The 23,536-nt window shown below is 41.3% G+C and overlaps 2 protein-coding genes and 1 long non-coding RNA gene across 31 annotated transcripts in view; 2 read left to right on the top strand and 1 right to left on the bottom strand.

The window, feature by feature from the left end:
- ZNF613 (zinc finger protein 613) overlaps positions 1-3,244 on the top strand; it is a 39,196-nt gene extending 35,952 nt beyond the window's left edge. For 26 of the 29 annotated variants that reach the window (XM_081514705.1, XM_081514720.1, XM_081514706.1 and 23 more), the window contains one exon: positions 1,121-3,244. In XM_081514705.1, coding sequence (XP_081370831.1) covers positions 1,121-2,856 — 1,736 coding nt within the window. In that variant the 3' untranslated portion in view covers positions 2,857-3,244. Of the gene's footprint in view, positions 1-203 lie in introns of all 29 variants that reach the window. The other 3 variants (XM_081514727.1, XM_081514712.1, XM_081514726.1) reach the window with 3 other exon arrangements.
- A 5,463-nt stretch (positions 3,245-8,707) lies between these two features.
- Positions 8,708-19,905, top strand: LOC145515105 (uncharacterized). Its single transcript, XM_081514693.1, is given in 6 exon segments — positions 8,708-8,777; positions 11,473-11,661; positions 13,402-13,528; positions 15,448-15,497; positions 15,500-15,593; positions 16,205-19,905. Coding segments are annotated over 5 exon segments (2,007 nt in total). The 5' UTR covers positions 8,708-8,777; positions 11,473-11,646; the 3' UTR covers positions 17,926-19,905.
- On the bottom strand, positions 11,497-23,512 carry LOC145515187 (uncharacterized). Its single transcript, XR_014060730.1, has 3 exons — positions 23,272-23,512; positions 20,291-20,504; positions 11,497-11,716 (listed from the first exon to the last, which is right to left on the bottom strand). It is a non-coding gene; the product is annotated as an uncharacterized LOC145515187 (long non-coding RNA).
- Positions 23,513-23,536: the final 24 nt, after the last annotated feature.

Raw genomic sequence — 23,536 nt, 5'->3', positions numbered from 1 at the left:
AACATATATTTACTTGAAGTTTCTTTTTTTTTTTAAGTTAAAGTATAGTTGATTTACAGTTTTGTGTTAATTTCTGCTATATAGTAAAGTGTTTCATTCTTTTTCATATTCTTTTCCATTATAATTTCTCACAGTATATTGAATATAATTCTCTGCGACCCACTCCAGTACTCTTGCCTGGAAGATCCCATGGACGGAGGAGCCTGGTTGGCTGCAGTCCATGAGGTCACTAAGAGTCGGACACGACTGAGCAACCTCACTTTCACTTTTCACTTTCTGCATTGGAGAAGGAAATGGCAACCCACTCCAGTGTTCTTGCCTGGAGAATCCCAGGGACGGAGGAGCCTGGTGGGCTTCCATCTATGGGGTCGCACAGAGTCGGACAAGACTGACGCGACTTAGCAGCAGCAGTGCTATACAGGAGGACATTGTTGTTTACCCATCCTATTTATAATAGTTTACATCTGCTCATCCCAAACTCCCAAACCATCCCTCCCCATCCCCTGCTTCCCTTTTGGCAACTACAAGTCTATTCTCTATATCTGTAAGTCTTTCCGTTTCGTAGACAAATTCATTTGTGTCATATTTTAGATTCCATGTATAAGTGATATCATATCTTTCTCTTTCTGACTTACTTCTCTTAGTTTGATAATCTCTAGGTCCACCATGTTGCTACAAATAGCATTATTTCATTCTTTTTTTATGTCTGGGTAGTATTCCATTGTGTACCACATCTTCTTTATCCATTCATATGCTGATGGACATTTAGGTTGTTCCATGTTGTGGCTATTGTGAATACTGCTGCTATGAACATAGAGGGTGCATGTATCTTTTCGAATTACAGTTTTTTCAGATATATGCCCAAGAGTAGGATTGCTGGATTGTATGGCAGCTCTATTTTTAGTTTTTTAAAACCTTCATACTATTTTCCAGAGTGGCTACACCAATTTAATTCACATTCCCACCAACAATGTAGGAGGATTCCCTTTTCTACTTGTAGTTTCTTTAAACTGAGGTCATAGTGTTGTCTGTGAAGAGCCCACCTACCCAAAGGCATTTGTTAAACAGTTTCACTCTATACCAAGTTCATGGGAAGATTCATTCTTCTCTTCTTTCCTAGAAATGAGGAAAGATGACTATCTTCTACAGGAGGACTTGCAAAATCAAAGCTGTCTAAAAAGAATGGAACGATGTCACGACCATAATGCACTTGGAAACATTGTTTATCAGAGCAAAAGTCATTGTCCTTTAAGGCAAAATCATGATATACTTTACTTACATGGGAAAGCACTGAAATCAAACTTAAGTTCAATCAGCCAGAACAGAAACTATGAAGTAAAGAACCCTGTTAAGGCTAATATAGATGGTAAATTCTTCCTCCATGCAAAGCATGAGGAATTTCACAGTGAAAGTAAGCTTCCTGAATGTGGAATTCCTATGAACACAAATTCACAGATGATTACGTGTCTAGGAACTCAACAGATAAATAAACCTCATGTTTGCACTGAATGTGGGAAAACCTTCATCAAGAAGTCCCGCCTCATTGATCATCAGAGAGTTCACACAGGAGAAAAACCCCATGGATGCAGTGTATGTGGAAAAGCTTTCTCTAGAAAGTCTAGGCTCACTGAACACCAGAAAACCCACACAGGAGAAAAACGGTATGCATGCACTGAGTGTGACAGAGCCTTCCCTAAGAAGTCACGGCTGCTTATCCATGAAAAAACTCATACAGGGGAGAAGCCCTACGTATGCGACGATTGTGGAAAAGGCTTTGTCAAGAAGTCTCGGCTCATTAATCATCAGAGAGTTCATACAGGAGAGAAACCTCATGGGTGCAGCCTATGTGACAAAGCATTCTCCAGGAAGTCCAGGCTCATGGAACACCAGAGAACTCACACAGGAGAAAAACCTTATGAATGCACGGAATGTGGCAAAGCCTTCCGCTGGAAATCACAGCTCAACGCACACCAGAAAACTCATACAGGGGAAAAATCGTATATATGTAGCGATTGTGGAAAGGGCTTCATTCAGAAGGGCAATCTCATTGTACATCAGCGAACTCACACTGGAGAGAAACCCTATGTATGCACTGAATGTGGGAAAGGCTTCATCCAGAAGGGCAATCTCCTGATACATCAGCGAACTCACACTGGAGAGAAACCCTATGTATGCACTGAATGTGGGAAAGGCTTCAGCCAGAAAACATGCCTCATCTCACATCAGAGATTTCACACTGGAAAGACTCCCTTTGTGTGTACCGAATGTGGAAAATCCTGTTCACACAAGTCAGGTCTCATTAACCACCAGAGAATTCACACAGGAGAGAAACCCTACATGTGTGATGACTGTGGGAAAGCGTTCAGGGATAAGTCATGTCTCAACAGACACCGGAGAATTCACACAGGAGAGAGACCCTATGGCTGCAGTGACTGCGGGAAAGCTTTCTCCCACTTGTCATGCCTTGTGTATCACAAGGGGATGCTACATGCAAGAGAGAAACGTGGCGACTCGGTCAAGTTGGAAAATTCTTTCTCAAAGCATCCCAGCCCATCACGTCCAAGTGATATGGTACAGAGAAAAAACCCTGTTAGTGTGGTGACTGTGCAGGTGCCTTCTGTAGCAGCTCAGACTCCATCCCACAGTGATAAGTCCCTAGAAGATGGGAACATAACCCTTGTGGGACAGCCATGGGCCAGATATGCACCCTCAGCAGACAATGGAATTTGCACAGAAGAGAAACCTAGTGAATGCAGTGAATGTGGTAGCACCCTCAGTGATCCGTTACGTCATATTTTTTGTCACAAAAGACACAGGAATAAACTCATTCAATCAAGCTGGAAAACCCTTGAATAAAACCTTCTAGCTCTTTGTATGGCTGGTGAGCATATACTGAGACAAATAGTATAAACACAGAGACTGGGAAAGCCTCTCATGGAAAGATAGACCCTAACAGGGCTTTCATAGGTCACATATGTCAGTGAGGTCATAGTTGGCAGAAATGTAATGACTGTGGAGAAGTCCTTCCCCAGAAATAAGACTTCAGTAGGTGTCAGAGTTCACACTGGAGAGAAACTGTTGGACCTCTGAAGGCAGTAAATGGGTCAGTGGTATGTTCCTCCTCACCAGTTGGCAGAGGAAATCATGTAGAAATAAAACTCTGAACACGCCAACTATGGCACATCTTCAGCAAAATATCAGAAAGTGCATAAAGCAAATAACAAATAAACCTTGTGAAAATGAATCTTTTAGAGATTTCTGTCACAATTTTAACATAATATATCAAATTGTATACATAGTGTACACTCTAGGACAGTACACCTGGAATCAAACTAGTTTTGATGTCAGTGACTCCTTAATTGAAAGGAAGGCATCTCTGTTGCACTTCACCTCTTAAAGTTATAATGCGGTACATTCCCCTCTGTGGGCTTCCCTGGTAGCTCAGATGGTAAAGAATCTTCCTGCAATGCAGGAGACCTGGGTTTGATCCCTGGTTTGGGAAGATCCCCTGGAGAAGGAAATGGCAACGCACTCCAGTATTTTTGCCTGGAGAATCCTATGGACAGACCATGGGGTCACAGAGTCAGACATGACTGAGCAGCTAACACTAACATACACTCCCCTCTGTGAGGGGACGTGCGTCTTGTTTTCCCACCCAGGATCATTATATGGTTAGCTCTTGTATTTCTTCAGTTCTAACTTTATTCAGTTTGTTGTTTCAGCCTACCAAAGTCCTTCAAAAGGAAACGAAATACATTTAATCTGATAATGTAACACAGCATGTTTGGATGTGCTTAACTTTATACATCTCACTTGGAGGAACAGAGCTCAAAATTCATGAATAATCTATCAGCCAAGCTCTGGCTCTAGAAGACAGTTCCCTTCCTGTACACACACCACCCAGAAAAAAACTTTTTTAACAACTGTTTCCCTTGACTTGGTCCTGTCCTAGGTCCTGAAGATGATGACAGTGATGAACTTAAGAGGAAATCCTTTCCACCTTTGAGCTGGCAGTTTTTTTAAGGCTAGATTTCATGCCTATAGTAATTTTACCCTCAATCAAAGATAATCAAAATATATGTACACCTACATGAGTTGAAAAGGACATATAAGGAATGAAGTATTTCTGATAATTTTCTGTTCAAGGTGAAAGGTTGTTGCATGAAAGATGCCAGGATTCTTGGCCTCTGGAGGAGAGGAATTCAATCTGGGGCCAGTGACGAGGCTTGATCACTCAGAGGTTTTGTGTGACAAAGTTTTATTAAAGTATGAAAGAGATAGACAAAGCTTCTGACATTGACATCAGAAGGGGGCAGAAAGAGTGCCCCCTTGCTAGTTTTTAGCAAGATGTTTTATGTCTGTTAGAAAGCTATTAATCAGATAAGAGAGACACCTCAAGACTGAGGGAGTTTCACTAGGCCCCTCTCCCACAGTATACATTTTTGAGATAGGATGGAATGAGGTGTGTCATCCCCCAGCCATAAAACAATTGATATGAATACTGGTTTGTTGAGCTATTATCAGCCCAAGGTTTGAGAAAAGAAAAAAAGTTAGTCTTAGGTAGAACCATTTTGAAGAAAGGCAAATTCCAAAGCAAATACATAGTTTCATTAACATAGCTTAAGTAAAACATTTCTATAAGGAAAACGCATTGGTTAGCTCAAAGTTTGAGAAAAGTTCAGTTCAGGTGGAACCAGGTGTCATCATGGCAACACAGAATTTTAAGAGAAATCTCCTTTTAATTTTGTATAAAGGAGGAAAAATATCTGACACTTGTATTTTTTTTCCTCCTGCTGCTTAAGGGAGAGAAAAAAAATTCTGACACTTGCAGCCTATTTCCTCTGGAGATCCCTGGCCTGCCTTCCTGTTACCCTCTCAAAGGGACATATTAGAAGAGAAGGGAAATAATTCACTTAAGTTTACATAGAAAAGGGTATGGATACTTTTTAAAAAATGTTCACATCATTCCACCTAGATTATAAATTCTTTTTTAGTTTATACATAATGGTATAGTCCCCAGTTCATAGCAAAATAGGAAATGAATTCTATGTAGATTTGAAAGTTTAATGACCTCAGTAACTAACCAAAGTTATTTTGTCGCTGAAGGAAAGGACCTACTGGAAAGCGATTCTCAGGATCAGAATTATTGCAAGAAAACTTTTTGAATAGAGGCTCCTGTCAGAATATAAGATGGGCAGATCAGAGAAGGAATAGTGAGATATTTAATCCTAACATCTTAGTGTGACATAATGTTGAATGTATTTGGTCACTGCTCTTGGTTCCTGACACAAAAGTCATGAAACCCTTGTAATTTCCTGAGTGATGGGAGTGATAGGAGCATCTTACACAGAGCTGTTAAATCCCTTGGAATTTCCTGGGTGATAGGAACATCTGCTCTCATAAGGTGACTCTTGGTGGGCTTCTGCCTATCTCCTAAGTGAGGCTGGTCACCAGAAAGACCAAACCATGATTAGAAGCTTGGAACTTTCTACTTTATCCTCATATACTATGGGGATGGGAGAGGGGCTAGAAATTAAGTTAATAATCAATTATTCATTTAAATATATATGTCATCATTTGAATTTCCTATCTTTAAAATGTAGCCATGAGTCAAGTATATCAGTTTTTAAAAGAAAGGCAACATACATGTGTATATATTTAATAATATGTGTAATGATATATACATGTTTGTCAAAAAAGGACCTTCCATATTGTGTTGAGGGGCTTCCCTGGTAGCTCAGCTGGTAAAGAATCCGCCTGCAATGTGGGAGACCTGGATTTGACCCCTGGGTTGGGAAGATGCTTGGAAAAGGGAACGGCTATCCATTTCAGTATTCTTGCCTGGAGAATTCCATGGACAGAGGAGCCTGGCAGGCTACAGTCCTTGGAGTCACAAAGAGTCAGACACGACTGAGTGACTTTCACTTTCACTATTGTGTTGGGGGTCCCCAGGACCACCCTCAGATCTGACAATCTGCTAGAAAGACTGATAGAACTCAGAAAACTTGTTATCCTCAAGGTTACATGTATTATAGAAACAATAGACACTAAAATCATCAAGGGAAAAAGGAAAAACCACACCCACCCTGATTTAGGGTGGAAGCTATAGATCCCATGGTGTCAGTGGACCTCTGCAGGGACTGGAACTGAAATCAGGCCTGTGGGTTCCCGTCCAGGCTGCTGGGATCCAGCCCCAGATAAAGACTGGACATCGGGGTTCAGGGGAGCTTCCCTGGTTGTTGATCCCCGCTGCCTGCCTGCTGTCACACATTTATGTCAAGAAAGTAACCCTCACTGTTATATATAAAATAGATAACCATGGGAATTCTCTGGCAGTCCCATGGTTAGGACTCTGCCCTTCTACTGCAGGGGACACGGATTCCATCCTTGGTTGGGGAACTACTATTCTGCAAGCCTCAAGTTGTGGCCAAACAAAAATCATAACCAACAAGAGCCTGTAGTATAGGACAGAGAACTATACTAAATATTTTGTAATAACCTATTAAGGAAAAGAATCTGAAAAAGAATGTATATTCACATATGTGCATACTAAGTCACTTCAGTCATGTCTGACTCTTTTTGACTCTATGGACTATAAACTGTCAGTCTCTTCTGTCCATGGGATTCTCCAGGCAAGAATACTGGAGTGGGTTGCTATGCCCTCCTCCAGATCTTCCCCATCTGGGGATCAAACCTGTGTCTCTTATGTCTCCTGCATTGGCATGTGGGTTCTCTACCACTAGCACCACCTGGGAAGCCCAATATATATGAATAATTGAATTATTTTGCTGTATATCTGAAACTAACACAACGTAAAGCAACTGTACTTCAATTTTAAAAATTTAATATTTTTTAAATTAAAGGGATTTATTATGTATATGTCAAACTCTGGCTTCTCTGGTGGCTCAGATGGTAAAGAATCTGCCTGCAATTCTGGAGACCTGGGTTTGATCCCTGAGTTCGATCCCTGGGTTGGGAAGATCTGGAGAAGGGAATGGCAACCCACTCCAGTATTCTTGCCTGGAGAATCCCATGGACACAGCAGCCTAGCTGGCTGCAGTCCACAGCGTTGAAAAGTCAGACACTACTCAGCGACTAACACCATGTAAAACTGAATCACTTTGCTGTGCATCTGAAACTAATACAACATTGTAAATCAACTATACTTCAATTAAAAAATAAGGGGGGAAAAAGTCACACTGCCCATGATTCCATTGTTGGAAAGGCAGCTGGAAGCTCCATTTGGAACTTCCGCAGACTCTGCCCGTCCAGTCTCTTCCCTTGGCTGATGTTAATCTGTATCCTTCAGCTGTTATGAACCCTCACCCTGAGTAGAACAGCTTTCAGTGATTCCTGAGCCCCTCTTGCAAATTATTGTCGTCTTGGGGAATATTGGAAAATGGAACTAACTTCCTGCTATGACCTTTGGGTACATGAGTATCAGTCACTTTCTGAGAACTGTGTATGGCATTGGCTTATAGGGCTAAACTTGGAAGCAAACAGGTGAACCTGGGGTCTGTGCCACAGCCTGTGTTCTCAAGATCTGTTTCCTCAGGGTGAGTGAGTCTTCGAGCTTAGGGCTGGGGTGATGGGAGGAATATGAGCTGGAGCAGGGCATAATATGGGTAGTATCCCTGTAAATGACTGGCAAAGACTTCTTGGGGAGGTGACGAAGATGCACAGGACTGTGAGAAAACCAGTTCTTTGAGGTCATTTTTGTACACGGATGTTCATAGACGTTCTATTTGCAGTATCCAAAAAACTGGAACCAATTCAAAGGTCCACCCATTGGTGAATGATTCAAGTTTGGAATATCCAACAATGAATACTAAAGCAACAAAAAGGAACGAACTATTGATACTTTACTAATGATGAATTTCAAAACAATTAGCTAAGCGAAAGAAGCCAGAACATTACTAATTTTATGAAAAGAATGCAGACTAATGTATAGTGAAGGAAGGCTGTCCTGTGCTGCCTAGGATATGGCAAGTTTTGTATTTCGGCCGTGTAATTAACTCTCTTGAGAAGTGGCTCACAACGTCCCCTGTGTGCTCACATTGTAATCGCTATACTAATCAGTTTCCCAAATCTCCGCTGCCCCGCCCCGCACAAAGCACTTGCTCTGTCGTACGGACACCGAACCTCTTCTAAGATGGCTGCTTCCACGGTGCTCCTGCCCAATGGCTACAGAGCTCCTCCAGTTTTTGTTTTATTCCAAGCACGCTTAAGTTTTCATACGGTCTCTAGATCTTTTCGGGGTTAAACCAGTGATCGAGAGGTCCACAAGTAATTTTAATTTCCCACGAAGCTGAGACGCCGTAGCCATTAACAGCCGCTTAGGATGTATGCCTGCGCCCTTTTGGTCTTGATGGACTCTGACCTTAGAAAGCGGACCCTGTCCATTCAAACGAATTTACCCTCACGTCATGATTGCTTTGTATGAGCTCGAACCTCTTAAAATCGTCCCATTTTCCTTGGGCCAGGAAATAGAATTGCAGCCGTGGTTTCCCGGCAGACCCGTACCCCGTCTGTACGTCAGATGTGCAAAGATGGCGGCCCCCAGGGGGCTGAGGCGGCGGTGGCGGCGCGGATATATTAGCTCATAAGGAAATGCCGGAAACGTCCTATCGTTCACCATAGAAACGCGGTAGAAACGCCGCTGACCCTTGACGGTTGGTGTCGGTAGAGGGGGCTGGGCGAGGGGACCAGAAGTGAAAGAAGCTTAGGGAAGAAAGTTAGGCCCTGAAGACGTGGCTGCAGGTTCAGGAGAGAACCAGGTGGGTTTGTGGGTCTGGCTGTAAAAAGGGCGGGGACGGGGGCGGTCTGTCGGCCTTTAGGTGGGTTGTGGCTCTCCAGCCCGTGAAGGTAGCACGAGGGCGGGTGGCGGTTTGATTTTTGTTTTTGAGGGGAGCGTGTACTGAACGTCCGTGATCGGGGTGTCTTTGGGGTCAGTCATGGCCTCTGGTGGTCACCGATTAAAAGTCTGAACAGATCAACTACTGAGCGAGTCCTGAGGTCAGGGTTTAGCGTCTTGGCGGTTGACGACTAGTGCGGTGGGGATTGTCAGTGAATGCGGCGTCTTGTAGGGGTTTTCGAATAATTCGGAGCTCAAAGTTGAGGAACCATTAAGGGAGGTCAGTATACGTGTGTATCTGACCTGGTATTAGTCGGGTGGGGGGTAACGGTCACTGTCTTTCGTGAAGAAATGCGTGACGCAGAAGGCTTGGAGGATCAGGAGCCCTGGTAGGTTCGGGTGTTTAGCTCAGACTTTGGCTAATGAACTTAACATTCCCCGAAAACTCCAGGTTCAAGTCTCTGACCCACCAGTTTTCTAATCCCTTTAGATTTTGTCTTTATTCTTTTCCCTGCAAGTTAACTGCCTTATTCATTTTCCCAGTATTTATATTTTTGAATTGTTTTTTATATTTGTACTTATAGCTCATATTCTTTTTTTTTTTTTTTAGTTTTGTGGTTTTTTTTTTTTTTTATCTTAATTGGAGGCTAATTACTTTACAATATTGTGGTGGTTTTTGCCATACATTCACATGAATCAGCCATGGGTATACATGTGTTCCCCGTCCTGACCCTCCCTCCCACCTCCCTCCCCATCCCATCCCTCAGGGTCGTCCTAGTGCACCAGCCCTGAGCACCCTGTCTCATGCATCGACCCTGGACTGGCGATCTATTAATTTCACATATGATAATATACATGTTTCAATACTATTCTCTCAAATCATCCTACCCTCTCCTTCTCCCACAGAGTCCAAAAGTCTGTTCTTTACATCTGTGTCTCTTTTGCTGTCTCGCATGTAGGGTCATCGTTACCATCTTTCTAAATTCCATATATATGCATTAATATACTGTATTGGTGTTTTTCTGTATGACTTACTTCGCTCTGTATAATAGGCTCCAGTTTCATCCACCTCGTTAGAACTGATTCAAATGCAGTTTTTTAATAGCTGAGTAATATTCCTTTGTGTATATATACCACAGCTTTCTTATCCATTCATCTGCCAATGGACATCTAGGTTGCTTCCATGTCCTGGCTATTGTAAATGGTGCTGCGATGAACACTGGGGTACACGTGTCTCTTTCACTTCTGGTTTCCTCGGTGTGTATGCCCAGCAGTGAGATTGCTGGGTAGTATGGCAGTTCTATTTCCAGTTTTTTAGGGAATCTCCACACTGTTCTCCATAGTGGCTGTACTAGTTTGCATTCCCACCAACAGTGTAAGAGGGTTCCTTTTTCTTCGCACCCTCTCCAGCATTTATTGTTTGTAGACTTTTAGATAGCAGCCATTCTGACTGGTGTGAGATGATACCTCATTGTGGTTTTGATTTGCATTTCTCTAATAATGAGTGATGTTGAGCATTTTTTCATGTGTTTGTTAGCCATCTGTATGTCTTCTTTGGAGTAATGTCTGTTTAGTTCTTTGGCCCATTTTTTGACTGAGTTGTTTATTTTTCTGGAATTGAGCTGCATGAGCTACTTGTATATTTTTGAGATTAATTCTTTGTCAGTTGCTTCATTTGCTATTATTTTCTCCCATTCTGAAGACTGTCTTTTCACCTTGCTTATGGTTTCCTTCGTTGTGCAAAAGCTTTTAGGTTTAATTAGGCCCCATGTGTTTATTTTTGCTTTTATTTCCATTACTCTGGGAGGTGGGTCATAGAGGATCCTGCTGTGATATATATCAGAGAGTGTTTTGCCTATGTTTTCCTCTAGGAGTTTTATAGTTTCTGGTCTTACGTTTAGATCTTTAATGCATTTTGAGTTTATTTTTGTGTACGGTGTTAGAAAGTGTTCTAGTGTCATTCTTTTACAAGTGGTTGACCAGTTTTCCCAGCACCACTTGTTAAAGACATTGTCTTTTCTCCATTGTATATTCTTGCCTCCTTTGTCAAAGATAAGGTGTCCATAGATATGTGGATTTATCTCTGGGCTTTCTATTTTGTTCATTGATCTATGTCTCTGTCTTTGTGCCAGTACCATACTGTCTTGATGACTGTTGCTTTGTAGTATAGCCTGAAGTCAGGCAGGTTGATTCCTCCAGTTCCATTCTTCTTTCTCAAGATTGTATAGCTCATATTCTTTTTCTGATTTGTTCATTGGCCCTCGTGTTGAAAAATGTATTTAAACAAGGGCTGTGAAGACTTTTAAAGAGGTGTCAGAGCGACAAATTTAAAGGAAGATTTTACAGTTTCTCTGTGCCTGGATGGCTTCATTTCTGTAACAGTTCTGAAAATTACCTGCCACTGAATTATAGTGCTGTGCTAATTCTCCTTGGCCACTTCCCCCATCAAATTCATGTTACTCCCACATATTCAGGGAATTAGGTTTCACTGGCCCAAGGTGTGAAATTCTCTGGGAAACCAAATGGAGGGACAGAAATACTGGGGACCATAGTATTAAGGTGAGCGCACAGAAAGTAGGAATATAATCCTAAAAGTAATTTTGCTTTTCAACCCACAGGCTTAAACAACAGACAAGATATGATTGAAGAAAGAGGAGGTTCCAGGACCTAGATATTGTTATTTCTGGGGACACACCGGCAGCTGTGATATCTAACTAGAAATTAACAGGAATATCCAAAAGAGGTAGAGACAGAACCTCTGCATTGCCAACTGTTTTCAGAGAACAGAGAATATGATCCAGGCGCAGGTGACTCATGTCTTATTTTATTCTCTCCTTTATTCCTTAATGGATTTGTAGAGGCCTGTAAAAAAAAAAAATCCAGTTCAGTAGAGAGAAATAAACTGAATCTAACCCCAACACCATGGCAAAGTGGGATAAAGAATGTAATGTTTATATGATTCCTGTGAAACAACTAGTGTTAGAACATCATGTGTATCAATCACTGACCCTGTGTGCACACCTGTAGATGTGTGTCTATTTACAGATGTATGTGGGTTTGTGCACATATCTGTGTACATAAACACATCTGTTAGGACATTTTGTGCAACAAAAAATTACACTCTTAAAGAACATCCTGTTGCCATAAGATGATATAATTTAAACATCCAAATGAATAATGACTGCAATTGTTCGGTGAATATTAGCTGCATAAAATTCCGTTTGTCTGTGTGCTGTGCTAGTCACTTAGTCGTGTCCAACTCTGTGTGACTCCATGGGCTTTAACCTGCCAAGTTCCTCTGTCCGTGGAATTCTCCAGGCAAGAATACTGGAGTGGGTTGCCATTTCCTCCTCCAGGGGATCTTCGTAACCCAGGGATTGAACCCATGTCTCCTGTGTCTCCTGCATTGCAAACAGATTCTTTACCCACTGAGCCATTTGTCTATAGTCATACTCAAAAAACTGTGTTAAACTATGTAAAGCGTTAAGAGGAGTGCCTGCTACATGGTAAGGGTTGTGTGAGGTCATCCATGCCTTTAGTCTCTGACAGCACTAAATACTAGGAAATTATCAAATTGTATAATTTACATCAATCAGGTTTTTTTTTTTTTTTGCCATATTTTGCATTTACCTCATCACAGATGAGGTTGAAATCTGTCTTGTATATTAATTGGTCAGCTGCATTTTTTTCTCTTGAGATATCTCTGTCCTTATCATTTTTACATTAACAAGATTGTCTTTTTCTTCTGATTAATGAGTCATTCCTATCCACTATAGATTGATTCTTTCTCTCTCTCTTTTATTTTAACCTCACAACGTTGCATGTGGGACCTTATTTCCCTGACCAGGGATTGAACCTGCTCTCCCTGCAGTGGAAGCATGGATTCTTAAGCACTGGACTCCTGGGGAAGTCCTCTTTCTTTTGTTTATAAAAAAATATTTTCCCGGCTTGTCACCTTTCTTTCAGCTTTGCCCATGATATCTTCTTTAAAATCTTTTTTAAATTGAAGTATAGTTGATTTACAATGTTGTGTTAATTTCTGCTGTATACCAAAGTGATTCTATTATACATGTATATACATTCTTTTTTCATACTATTTTCCGTTATGGCTTGTCACAGTATATTGAATCTAGTTCTCTGTGCTGAACATTAGAAGTTTATTTATCCATTCTATATATATATAATAGCTTGCATCTGCTAATCCCGAACTGCCAACCCATTTCCCCTCCAACCCGCACTTTGGCAGCCATAAGTCTATTCTCTGTGTGAGTCTGCCTCTATTCTTTAGCTAAGTCCCTTTGTGTCGTATCTAGACAGGGGCTGCCCTCACCCTGGGCCCCATGGTGCCCTCTCCAGGCTGACCGTGTCAGAACTGAATGGCAGCAAACCAGCTGGTGTCAGAGAAGGGCTTGCTGGTGTGTTTAAAACATACTCATGAGAATTGGTGTCAAAACCGCACTTCATATGAGCGGCAGAGCTTCCTTTATATCCTTTATGAATGAATCGAAGAGAAGCACTCGTATTAAACCAGGAATCTGTTTCTCCAGGAAACCCTGTCATTCAAGGATGTGGCCGTGGACTTCACGTGGGAAGAGTGGCAGCTCCTGGCCCCTGCTCAGAAGGCCCTGTACCGGGATGTGATGCTGGAGAACTATAGCAACCTGGTGTCCATGGGTGAGGACAGCTCCCTTGGGTCCCTCAGAGGGTCCCCAGTCAGTGGCCTTTATTTTCTCAGCTGCTTAAACTTTGAAATCATTGCAGTGCCCTATGGCAGATTCTCATTGCCTCTTCTAGCTCCTGATAAAAGGGTATATACAATGTGCCATGAACTGTTTTCACGCCCAACATGGCTGACACCAAATGTCTGGGTTTTTTCTATACTAGTAACCAATTCTCCTACTCTTCAGGTACAGCCTGGGTGTCCCGCAATCCAATCTTCTTTTGACACTAACCACCCAAATTCAGCATCATACCCCAGAGGCTTACAGGCTCACTTCAGATGTAAATTGAACATATTAGGTGTCCAGGGTACCCACACTTCTGTCTGACTTGACTATAAACTGAGCCTTTGGGACTTCCCTGGTGGTCCAGTGGTTAAGACTTTGCACTTCCAATCCAGGGAGCGCAAGTTTGATCCCTGGTTGGGAAACTAAGGTCCCACATGCCACAGGGCATGGCCAAAAAAAAAAAAAAAAATACATTAAAAAGAAAAAATCAAGCGTTCCCATTCTCTACCCCTCAGCATTTGACAATTTGTTAGAATGGCTCGTAGAACTCAGGAAAGCACTTTACTTACCATTACCAGTTTATTATAAAGGATAAAACTCAGGAATAGCCAAATGGAAGAGATGCCAGGAGCAGAGTTAAGGGAGGGATCATGGTCCTTCCATGCGTGCTCCAAGTGTGTCACCTTGATGTGGTCATCAACCCAGAAGCTCCCCCAGCCCGGTGATACAGGGGTTTTAATGCTGATTTCATTGTGTAGGCATATTTTTTTTAAATCACTGGCTGTGGGTGGTTAACTCAGTCTCCAGTCCTCTCTCTCTCTGTGGTGGGGGTGAAAGGTGAAAGAAAGTGAAAGTCGCTCAGTCATGTCCGACTGTTTGCAACCTCATGGGCTATATAGTCCACAGAATTTTCCAGGCCAGAATACTGGAGTGGTTAGCCTATCACTTCTCCAGCGGATCTTCTTGACCCAGGAATCGAACTGGGGTCTTCTGCATTGCAGGTGGATTCTTTACCAACTGAGCTATCAGGGAAGCTCATGGCAGGGGTAGGAGGAGCTGAAATTTCCAACCTTCTGTTCATGCCTTGGTTTTTCTGGCAGCCAGTCTCCACTCTGAAACTCCCTAGGGCCCCTAGCCACCAGTCATCTTATCAGCACACAGAAGACACCCGTCACTCTTGGAGACCAAGGTTGTTGGAAGTTCTTGTGCCAGGAACTGGAATTTAAACCAAATGCAGTAACAAAAGAGGTTTCCTCCATGCCTCTCACATAGGAAATTACAAGGGCTTCATTTTAATTTTAATTTTAAAAATATTTATTCGGCTGTGCCAGGTCTTCCCAGGTGGTGCTAGTGGTAAAGAACCCGCCTGCCAATGTAGGAGATAGAAGAGACTATGGTTTGATCCCTGGGTCAGGAAGATCCCCTGGAGAAGGTCATGGCAACCCACTCCAGTATTCATGCTGAAGAGTCCTGTGCACAGGGAACCTGGCGGGCTAGAGTCCATAGGGTCACAAAGAGTCGGACACGACTGAAGTGACTTAGTATGCACGCCAGGACTTAGTTCGCACGCCAGGACTTAGTTGTGGCAAAAAGGATCTTCAAGCTCTATTGTGGCATGTGGGATCTAGTTCCATAACCAGGCATCAAACCCAGGTTCTCTGCATTGGGAGCTTGGAGTCTTAGCCACTGGGCCATCAGGGAAGTCCCTATAAGGGCTGCAGAAGCTCTCTGCCAGAAACCAGGGATGGAGACCAAAGAGATAGTATCATATCATAACATCCCATGAGTCTCTCCTGAGTGCAAAGCCTCTGCTTGGCAGATGTGAAAACCAATTCCTCAAATGTAAAATTCTCCTGTCTTGACCAGCCCCAGCCCAATTCAGTGGGACTAAGTCTTCTATCATTTCCTATGAACAGGGTATCGAGTCAGCAAACCAGATGTGCTGTCCAAGTTGGAACAAGGGGAAGAACAATGGATGACAGAAGATGAAATCCACAGTCACACCTGTCCAGGTGAGTGAGAACTGGTTGGTAACTGCAGATGTCCTGAGCTAGACAGGGAGAAGAGGCTGGGGAGTGTCTGAAAATGCAGAAACTGTGCCTCTGCATAGCTCTCTCCCATAAAAGAACTTTTAGGCCTTGAGAGGGAAATATACCCGTTTTCGCTTCTGAGATCTGATCCTTGATTTTATTTCATATCTTGATTTTTGTTTGCCTCGTTTTCTCCTTCCTTTGATTTTATAACTCACTCCTTTGAACCCTGTCACAAATCCCTTTCACTTCCCTGGCTGTGGATTTCTACCTTCCAGGCCTTGGCTCAAGAAGAAATCTTTGGTTTTTGTTTTTGTTTTTTTAAATTTTTGGCCACACTGCATGTGGGATCGAACCCGTGTGCCCTACAGTGGAAGTACAGAGTCTTGACCACTGGCCCACCAGGAAGTCCCTATATTACTTTGTTTTTATCAATGTGTAAGAAATAAGGAACATTTGTACATGGTGTTTGTTTCATACTGTTATCATAAGGTTGCCACTAAAGTACCATTTTTAAAAAACACCAAGGAATTTTTTAACCAATTTTATTCCAAACAGGAATAAAAAGGATTCATTATTCTCTTCTTTCCTAGAAACTGGCAACGTTGGTAATCATCTGCAGGTTGACTGGAAAGGTAAAAAAATGCTGAAAGGTATTGAACAATACCAGGAACATAATACATTTGGAAATCCTGTTCCTCAAAGCCAAAGTTATTTCTCTTTCAGGCAAAATCATGATATGTTTGAGTTCTATATAAAAACTTTGAAGTCAAATTTAAGTTTAGTCATCCAGAGCCAAAGCTATGAAATTAAAAACTCTACTGAATGCAATGGAGATAGGAAATTATTTCTGTTTGGTAAACATGAAAAATGTCATTCTCCAGTTAAATGCCCTGTAACTACAAAACCCATCAGCACTAAGTCCCAAGTCATTAAGCACCAAATAACTCACAACATAGAGAAAGCCCATATATGCAGTGAATGTGGGAAAGCCTTTGTTAAGAAATCTCAGCTCACTGATCATCAGAGAGTTCATACAGGAGAGAAACCTTACGGATGCAGTCTGTGTGCAAAAGTCTTCTCCCGTAAGTCCAGGCTCAATGAACATCAGAGAATTCACGAGAGAGAGAAATCTTTTATATGCAGTGATTGTGGAAAAGTCTTCACCATGAAGAGCCGTCTGATTGAACACCAGCGAACTCACACAGGAGAGAAACCTTACGTATGCAGTGACTGTGGAAAAGGCTTCCCAGGGAAGCGTAATCTCATCTTACATCAGCGAAATCATACTGGAGAGAAATGCTATGTATGTAGTGAATGTGGAAAAGGCTTCACTGGAAAGAGCATGCTCACTATACACCAGCGAACTCACACAGGAGAGAAACCCTACATCTGCAGTGAATGTGGGAAAGGCTTTACCACAAAGCACTATGTCATCATCCACCAACGGAATCATACAGGAGAGAAACCCTACACATGCAATGAATGTGGGAAAGGTTTCATCATGAAGAGCCGTCTGACCGAACATCAGCGAATTCATACAGGAGAGAAGCCATATGTGTGCAATGAATGTGGAAAAGGCTTTCCCAGGAAGGGTAATCTGATTGTACATCAGAAGACTCATACAGTAGAGAAATCCTATGTATGTAGTGAATGTGGAAAAGGCTTCACTGTGAAGAGCATGCTTACCATACATCAACGAACTCACACTGGAGAGAAACCCTACATCTGCAGTGAATGTGGGAAAGGCTTCCCATTAAAGAGTCGGCTGGTCGTGCATCAGCGAACACATACTGGTGAGAAACCTTACCGATGCAGTGAATGTGGGAAAGGCTTCATTGTGAACAGTGGACTGATGTTACATCAGCGAACTCACACTGGAGAGAAACCCTATACATGCAATAAATGTGGAAAAGAGTTTGCCTTTAAGAGCAATCTTGTGGTACATCAGCGAACTCATACTGGAGAGAAACCCTTTACATGCAGTGAGTGTGGAAAAGGTTTCACCATGAAACGCTATCTCATCGTACATCAACAAATTCATATGGGAGAGAAGTCCTATATATGCAGTGAATGTGGAAAAGGTTTTGTCCTGGAAACAGAGCTCATTTTACACCAGCAGATTCATACTGGAGAGAAACCTTATGCCTGCAGTGAATGTGGCAAAGGCTTCACTGTGAAAAGCCGTCTGGTGGTTCATCAGCGGACTCATACAGGAGAGAAACCTTTTGTATGCAGTGATTGTGGAAAAGGCTTCTCCTCAAAAAGGAATCTCCTTGTACATCAGAGAACTCATAATGGAAACAAACCATAAAAGCAATGACTATGATCACACCTACAGGAAGAAAATATGCTTTGTCCAACATCAGAGATTTCTAACCTTTATATTTTCTGACTGTGGAAAATCCTATTCAGCATTGGTATTGGTCTCATTACCCACCAGAAAATTTACACAGGAGACAAACTGTATGTATGCAATTAATGTGAGAAAGCCTCAACACAAATTCAACACTCATTGTACATCAAAGAACTCATAAACGAGACAGACTAAGAATCCAGTGATTGGGGGTAATCTTCTGTCAACCCTTATTAATATACACGAGAAACATGTAGGTCAAAATACATAATTCTTTGTAGAAACTCTGAACTCATTATATACAAGTGAATTTGTTTAGGATAAAAAAGATGATAGTTCAGTGAACTTACTAAACATCAGTGTGCTCCTAGCACACTTGACTGTTGTCAGTGTAGATTAGCCTGCTGCTAGATTTCACCCTTAGGAAATACGAAATTTGCATAGGAGTGAAATTTAATGAATGAAGAGAATGTGATAGTGCCTTCAGTGATCAGTTACCTCACATTGTATGTCTAAATTAACATGTAGGAAAAGCTCTGATACATTCAATGCAGAAAAAGCTCGAGGAAGCATTTTTAGGTACTAATTATATGTCTGAAAAGTATATGCTAAGATAAATACTATGAATGGAGAGACTAGGAAAGCCTTCTATGGAAATAAAAACCCTATCTCATCAGTGATCATAATAGATCACCAGTGAGCTCATACATAGTAACAATATGATGATCGTGGGAAAGCCTTTGCCTAGAAATAAAACCTCGGTAAGTTGCCTGATGTGCATACTGGAGAAAAATTTTCAGATGGCAATGAATATGGCAGGATTTCAGTGATACATTCTGCCTCATTGCTTTTCATGAATTGACACGGAAATAAAATGGCTATGGACCCACTAAATATGGAGTAACTTTAGCAAAATATCAGAATTCTGCAGGAAAGAAACCTCATGAAAATGACATATACTTGAACTTTCTATCACAAGTCTAAATTTATTATACACCTGATGTCCATTTTGGGGCAGAATACCTTGAACCATATCAAAGATTCCATAATTTTAAAGTGGGCTAGTCTTGACACTAATTTGTAATGTTATATACAATACAGGAGTGTTCTGTGCCCACCTTATATTATTATATGTTTCACTTTTGCATTTCTTAGGCTCTAAATTCATCTCTGTCTACAATGTACTTCAAAAGAAAAAGGAATATATTCATAAATGTAATCCAACATAACTGGATGTATTTATCTAAGTTTATAAGTGGCATTAGGTAGTTTACAAACACTTTAAAAATGATTTTTATAAAATTCGTTTTGAAATAGTTTTAGACTCCCAGGTAATTACAAAATATGCCAAGTTCCCACATACCCTTACTCAGTTTCTTTAGTGATGTTATCTTATGTAACCATAATACATCATCAAACCCAACAAAATGACATTGGTGCAGTGCTGTTAAGTAAATTGGATCTTACTTGGATTTTAGTAGGTTTTTGCATGCACTAATTTGTATGAAGCTTTTTGTTTTTAGTATATAGTTTTAAGAAATTTTATCTTATACATAAGATTTCTGTAAACCCCACCACAACTGGGATGCAGAATTGTGCCAACACAAAGAAACACCCTCCTGCTACCCCTCTGTGGTCACACTCTTCCCCCACCCCTGACCATGGTGACCACTGGTCAAACTCCATCACTCCAACTTGGTTATTTCAACAATACTGTTAAAATGGAATCATACAGTGTGTAGCCTTTGAGATAGGCTTTGTTTCATTCAGCTAATTGCTGTTAAGATCCATCCAATTTTTTTGGTGTATAAATAGTTCTACTTGTTACTGAATAGTATTCTTTTGTATGGATGTACAATGACTTATCTGTTTAATGTTGACAGATGTCTGGGTTGTTTTCCAGTGTTTCATTGTTTTGAATAAAACCCTATGAACATTTGTGGGCCCAACTTTTGTTCCTTTGGGGTAAATACCAGCAGTCATATGTTACATTTGTGTTTAACTTTATAAGAAACTGCCAAATTTTTCTAGAGTGGCTGTACTAATTTGCATTCTCACCAGTAGTGTATGAACACCCTGGATGTTCCATGTGTTTTCTAGCAGTTGGCACTGTCATACTTGATTCCAGCCATCCTGTCAAGTATGTGGTAGTAGATAATGATGGCCTGAATTTACAATTCCCTAACAGTGAATGGTATCTCAACACTTCTACCTACATTGAGAACCATATCAGGTAAAGTTGTCATGTCTGCTTTCAACCACCCAATGTAATTTTAAAAAACTTGAAAGGAGACTAGCCTATTATATTTGATGATATATTTACCCTTTCCATTCCTTTTTCTTCATTCCTGATGTCACATGTTTCCTTCTGTTATTTTCTTTTTGTCAGCATCTCCTTTATCAATTCTTTTTGAGCAGGTCTGCTTGCAACAAATTCTTAGTTTTCCAGCAATAGATCTCTTCTCTTGCCTCTATCCAGAGTTATTTTCTTTGATATAATAAGGATATTTAACCCAGTTTACAAATGGTGAGTCTTGCTTTTAGGGGAAAAAGAAAAGAACATTTGCCATACAGTATTGTGACAGTATTCAATATCCAACTGCATGGTGAGTAACTCATTCCTTTAAAAATATTTGTTAAGCATCTACATTTGGCCAGGCACTGTTTTAGACACTGGAGACTCATCAGTGAACAAAACAGGCAAAGCCACGGCCTTCATGGAGCGTAGAGTCTAGTGAAGGCGACTGAGTTAAATACACCTCAGATTGTCAGTTCTGATAAATATTTTGGAGAAATATTAAGCCTAGTACATACGCTTTCATGGGGAAGATGTTTTAGAAAGGGTTTCCAAGGAAGGTTCTTCTGGACAAACGTAATTTGAATCAACACCTAAATGTACCAAGGGGAGCCAACAAGATCTGTTGTGAGCCAAGAACACTCTAGATGTGTTTCTAAGTGTTTTCTCTGGGCTTCCTGCCTCAGGATTCTCTGAGAGGCTTGTAAAAGATGCAAGCTCTTGAGTCACACTGCAGACCCAAACCAGAACCTGTGAGACTGGGGACCCCGGACTGTGGGTTTATAGAATGACCTTTCTGATCTATACTTAAATTTGAACAGCTCTGCCCTAAATCGTGGATTAGTGCAGCCACTCCCACCACACACTGTCACAGGATGGATTCTGGGCAGATATTCTACAACAAAGAATCAGACAGGAGGCCCCCACCAACCAGGTCCTCAGATGCTTTCTACTTCTTGTCCTTCTGTGAATCTACACATGCTGCCATGGCAGGGTCACAGCAGCTCATTCCTGAAACTGATCAGTCAGGGTCGCAGAATGGGCTGCCCTGAGTTCTCTGGACCACATGTTCAACTCACCTTTCAGAGTTTGACATCTTGAGTGAATAGGGCTAAAATTTAATCCCTGAAGGGAATTTAATACTATTAAGAAATTATTAAAATAAATTCTTAATGTATACAAATTAAAAAGCATATATAAAAATTTTAAGTCACCCATATTGTACCTACGAGCAAAATACTGTTAACGATATATTCTCCTCCAAATTTCAAATGCAGGTAAGTATATTTTTTACAAAAGAAAAATGAGACAAGTCTATATTTACTATATTATGAACATCTACATCATTCAGTATTCTAAAACTTTTCTAAAATGGACATGTTTTTATAATAAAACATAATTACTATACAAAGATATTAACAATGAAGAATTGCAAAAACTGGGAATGTGAAAACTTACGATATTCTCTACTCATAAGCACAAACCCTAAAGTAATCCAAGCTAAATATTTAACCAATCAGAATTTTCAAAAAGACAAACATTATGGTTTGTTCTCATAAAAGGATCAAAATATATATACTATCCTTCAGATGCTTTTTATCTTCTGAAGAATACTTCAGTTCAGTTCAGTTGCTCAGTTGTGTCCGACTTTGCAACCCCATGGACTGCAGCACGCCAGGCCTCCCTGTCCCACCACCAACTCCCAGAGTTTACTCAAACTCATGTCCATTGAGTCGGTCATGCCATCCAACCATCTCATCCTCTGTCATCCCCTTCTCCTCCTGCCTTTAATCTTTTCCAGCATCAGGATCTTTTCAAATGAGTCAGTTCTTCGCATCAGGTGGCCAAAGTATTGGAGTTTCAGCTTCAGCATCAGTCATTCCAATGAATACTCAGGACTGATTTCCTTTAGGATGGTCTGGTTGGATCTCCTTGCAGTCCAAGGGACTCTCAAGAGTCTTCTCCAACACCAAAGTTCAAAGCATCAATTCTTCTGTGCTCAGCTTTCTTTATAGTCCAACTCTCACATCCATACATGACTACTAGAAGAACCATTTTCCTTATTTATACTAACAATCTTTAAATGTTATATACTGTTATACTGAGTGGATAGCCCATAATTTACCAAAGCATTTATTACTGTACACTTAGGCTTTTCCTTTGTTTATTACAAAAGACTCTGTGGTTAATAAAACCTTTTACCAAATAAATTGTTGGAATTAGAATTCCTGGGTCAAAGAATGAAAAATTTAAATTGGATCTAGGTTGCCTTCTAAAAATCATCTTTAAATCCTCTAGAATTAAACTTCCCATGCCTACATAAAAATAATATTTTAAAGCATTTTTTTCATTTGTGAACTATGCTGACTATGATAATTGCATTATCTCATAATTTTATATTCTCAAATGCCCCACTGTCACCATTTACTTTTGAAAACATGTAGTTCACACATTTTCACCTCATCCCCTTACCCACTAGATGTCTCTATGTGTCCATCCCACGGCGATATTAGCATTTTTATCGCGATACACTCTAGCTATTCCCCCTGGTTTAGCCGGTCGCAAAGAGGCGGACACGACTGAGCGACTGAACTGAACTGAACTAGAGGTAAACAATCTGCTTGCAATGCAGATGCCCAAAGTTCGATCCCTGGGTCCGGAAGATCCCCTGCAGAAAGGCATGGCAAGCCACTCCAGTGATCTTGCTTGGAGAATCCCATGTACAAAAGAACCTGGCGGGCAGCAGCCCATAGGATCGCAAAGAGTCGGACACGACTGAAGTGACTGCATGCACACCTCTACAAAAGCTGTTAATTCTTCTAAACTACATAAGACTTTACTCACTCCACATTTAACTGCTCTCTCCACAAACCTAAGATTATAAATGACCACTACTTTTGTCAACTCAATGGCCGCTGCCTCTCCAGAGACGTCTCGGCTTCTACCTTTAATGTTAATCTTTCCAAGTCACCAGGCGCCTGAACCCTTTCCGTCGTACGGACACCTACCTTCTAAGATGGCCGCACCCGTAGGGCTCCAGCTCTAAAGTTCGCCAAGGGCGCCACCATCTTTCTTTTTTTCCTCAGCCGGCTGAACTCGCCAGTTGGCCTTGGAAGGGCATTGACCTCTGAAATCTTAACGCAGTTAGTACAGAATGGTTGGTCATTCCTTGCAACCAGGAGGTAAAAGCATTTAAGGTGCCAGGAATGATTTCAACTTCTTCCCACAGCCGTTACGGCCGGTCTCGTCAGAAACGCCGAGTGGGTGGGGCCA

Source organism: Giraffa tippelskirchi, chromosome 7 (assembly GCF_054371585.1).
Source record: "Giraffa tippelskirchi isolate mGirTip1 chromosome 7, T2T-mGirTip1v1.2.pri, whole genome shotgun sequence".
Classification (NCBI taxonomy): Eukaryota; Metazoa; Chordata; class Mammalia; order Artiodactyla; family Giraffidae; genus Giraffa; species Giraffa tippelskirchi.
This window is presented reverse-complemented; position numbering and strand designations above follow the sequence as displayed.